General features: G+C 59.0%; 1 protein-coding gene across 1 annotated transcript in view; it reads left to right on the top strand.

The window, feature by feature from the left end:
- Positions 1-1,274: 1,274 nt before the first annotated feature.
- SPRG_22297 (hypothetical protein) overlaps positions 1,275-1,981 on the top strand; it is a gene marked incomplete at both ends in the record, with an annotated part of 4,126 nt that continues 3,419 nt past the window's right edge. Inside the window, 3 exons of the mRNA XM_012351285.1 lie at positions 1,275-1,374; positions 1,426-1,584; positions 1,638-1,960. Of these exons, the coding sequence (XP_012206675.1) occupies positions 1,275-1,374; positions 1,426-1,584; positions 1,638-1,960 (582 nt within the window). The remainder of the gene's footprint in view (positions 1,375-1,425; positions 1,585-1,637; positions 1,961-1,981) is intronic.

Below are 1,981 nucleotides of genomic sequence, written 5' to 3'. Positions count from 1 at the left end.
TGCCTTGGCAGTCTCAGGTAACTCAGTTGAGGGACTTGATTTAGGCAGGCGGAGGCAGGAGCGCGATCCGCGGGACGAGGTGACGTCGCGGCCACTCGTGTTGGGCGAGGAGCTGGAGAAGACGACGAAGAGCAGGCTGCTCGGGCTCTTGTACGAGGCTGTGGTGCACGTGCAGTTGATGATTCCACTAATTCGTACCTGTGGGGTAAGAATTAGAAGACATCGAGGTACGATTTGGTTCGAATCCGCTAGAATTTCAATGTTTAAAAATCCGCTAGACGATTCAGTGAAAATCCGCTAGAATTGAATATTTACCAGTATGCTCGTCCTCCAAATCGCCAGCTCATTAAGGCGTGCGCAGCGGAGCTCTATCTGGGCCACGCTGTATGGACCAGCGGTGACATTGCTGCGGCCACCGATCACTTTCTAGCCGCCCACCGCATCCTGCCTGGCAAGGATACCGCCGCAGCCATCTACCGCGTGGCGACAGCGCTACCACCTTCTCGCGCTCGTGACCGAGGCTGTCTGCCATGGCGCACGAGTGGTGGCGAACCAACTGCGTTTTGTGCAGCAAGGCCATCCGCGGCGTCTTCATCCGCTGTGCAGCGTGTCCGAAAGGCGGTTCTGTCTCGTATGCAGCGCGACCAAGCACGAGCGACAGGAACGGTTTTGCCAGCATGACCTGCGCGCTGCGCAGTTGGAAACGGTGTTGCCGGCTGTACCACGACGCTCTTTTGGCGCATGAAGGGTCGTACAAACACATCGAGTCGCTGCTGGACGACTATGCAACGTACTGCAAGACGTACCGCCGAACGAGCGGTTGCCGCGACAGTCGATTCCAACGTTGAACCGCGGTTGGCACCCGATGCTTTAAGCGTGAGCCAGAGACGCGCCACGACAAGGTCCTTGGCACTTGGTAGAAAGCAACGAATGCTACGTTCTACCAAGGGCATAAAACAAGGGCTTCACATTTTATACCCTTGTCCTACATACGCAGTTGTTCTTGTTGGCGCGTTTTTTATTTTTAAAATCCCACCTTTCTCCCATTTCGCACGATTTCGCACGCCACGTGGAAAACGAACCGGCTCGGTCGACCCGATATCCGGATAGTACCGGATACACACCACACCACACCACGTTTTTCACGTTTCTCACATGCCGTGAAAAAGACAGCGGTATCCGGAATGCCGGATACCGCGCGGCCACTGCTTTTTGACCAATGAGCTGCGCGGAAATATTTTATTGGAAACGCGATGGGAGGAAGCGCAGCCGCGATGCACGAGGTCCCGCTCGCCTACGTCGAGAAGGAGACCGACGCGGCCTTCCGCGTGCGCTCCAAGCTCACGACAGTCCCTGCGCATGCGCCCCCGAGCCGTACGTACCTGCATCGACCGACTTGACGGCGGCTAACCCTGTCTCTGCCAGGCGTCGAGAGCCTTGGCGGCGGCTTTGTCCTGCAGCACGACCGCTTCGTGAGCTACCGCGCCATTGGCAAGCACGTGATGCTCTGGGAGACGCCGGTGCATGAGAGCAGCGCCGACAAGCCGGCGTCCGGCAAGGCGTCGCTCGCGATCGAGCTGCCGGGTACGTTGCAGCGTCGTCTGGCCTGTACATTGGCGCTGACTTACGACCTGTAGAGAGCGTTGCGCCGCAGGGCGTCCGCGTCTTCGAGTCGCTCGACAAGCAGTTTGTCTCGATCTGCGTCGTCACGTGCGCCAAGACGATCCACCGCTACTGCTACAAGATCGAGCCGACGCTCTTCTCGACCGAGGGCCGGGACGAGGTCGCGTTCGCGATGAGCGCGCTGCCGCTCCAGACGTCGATCAGCGCCGTGTGCTGGCTCGACGAGTGCAACGTGGTCGTGGGCGGCGACGACGGCGCCATGATTGCGATCAACGTCGGTCTCTCGATCTTTGGCCACTCGCATGCGTCGGTCCACGAAATCGCGCTCACCGACCACGTCGGATTGCAGTGGCTCTGG

This window comes from Saprolegnia parasitica, assembly GCF_000151545.1.
Source record: "Saprolegnia parasitica CBS 223.65 unplaced genomic scaffold supercont2.77, whole genome shotgun sequence".
Taxonomy (NCBI): Eukaryota; Oomycota; class Saprolegniomycetes; order Saprolegniales; family Saprolegniaceae; genus Saprolegnia; species Saprolegnia parasitica.
The sequence above is the reverse complement of the archived record's forward strand: the minus strand, read 5'-3'. Positions and strand labels throughout refer to the sequence as shown.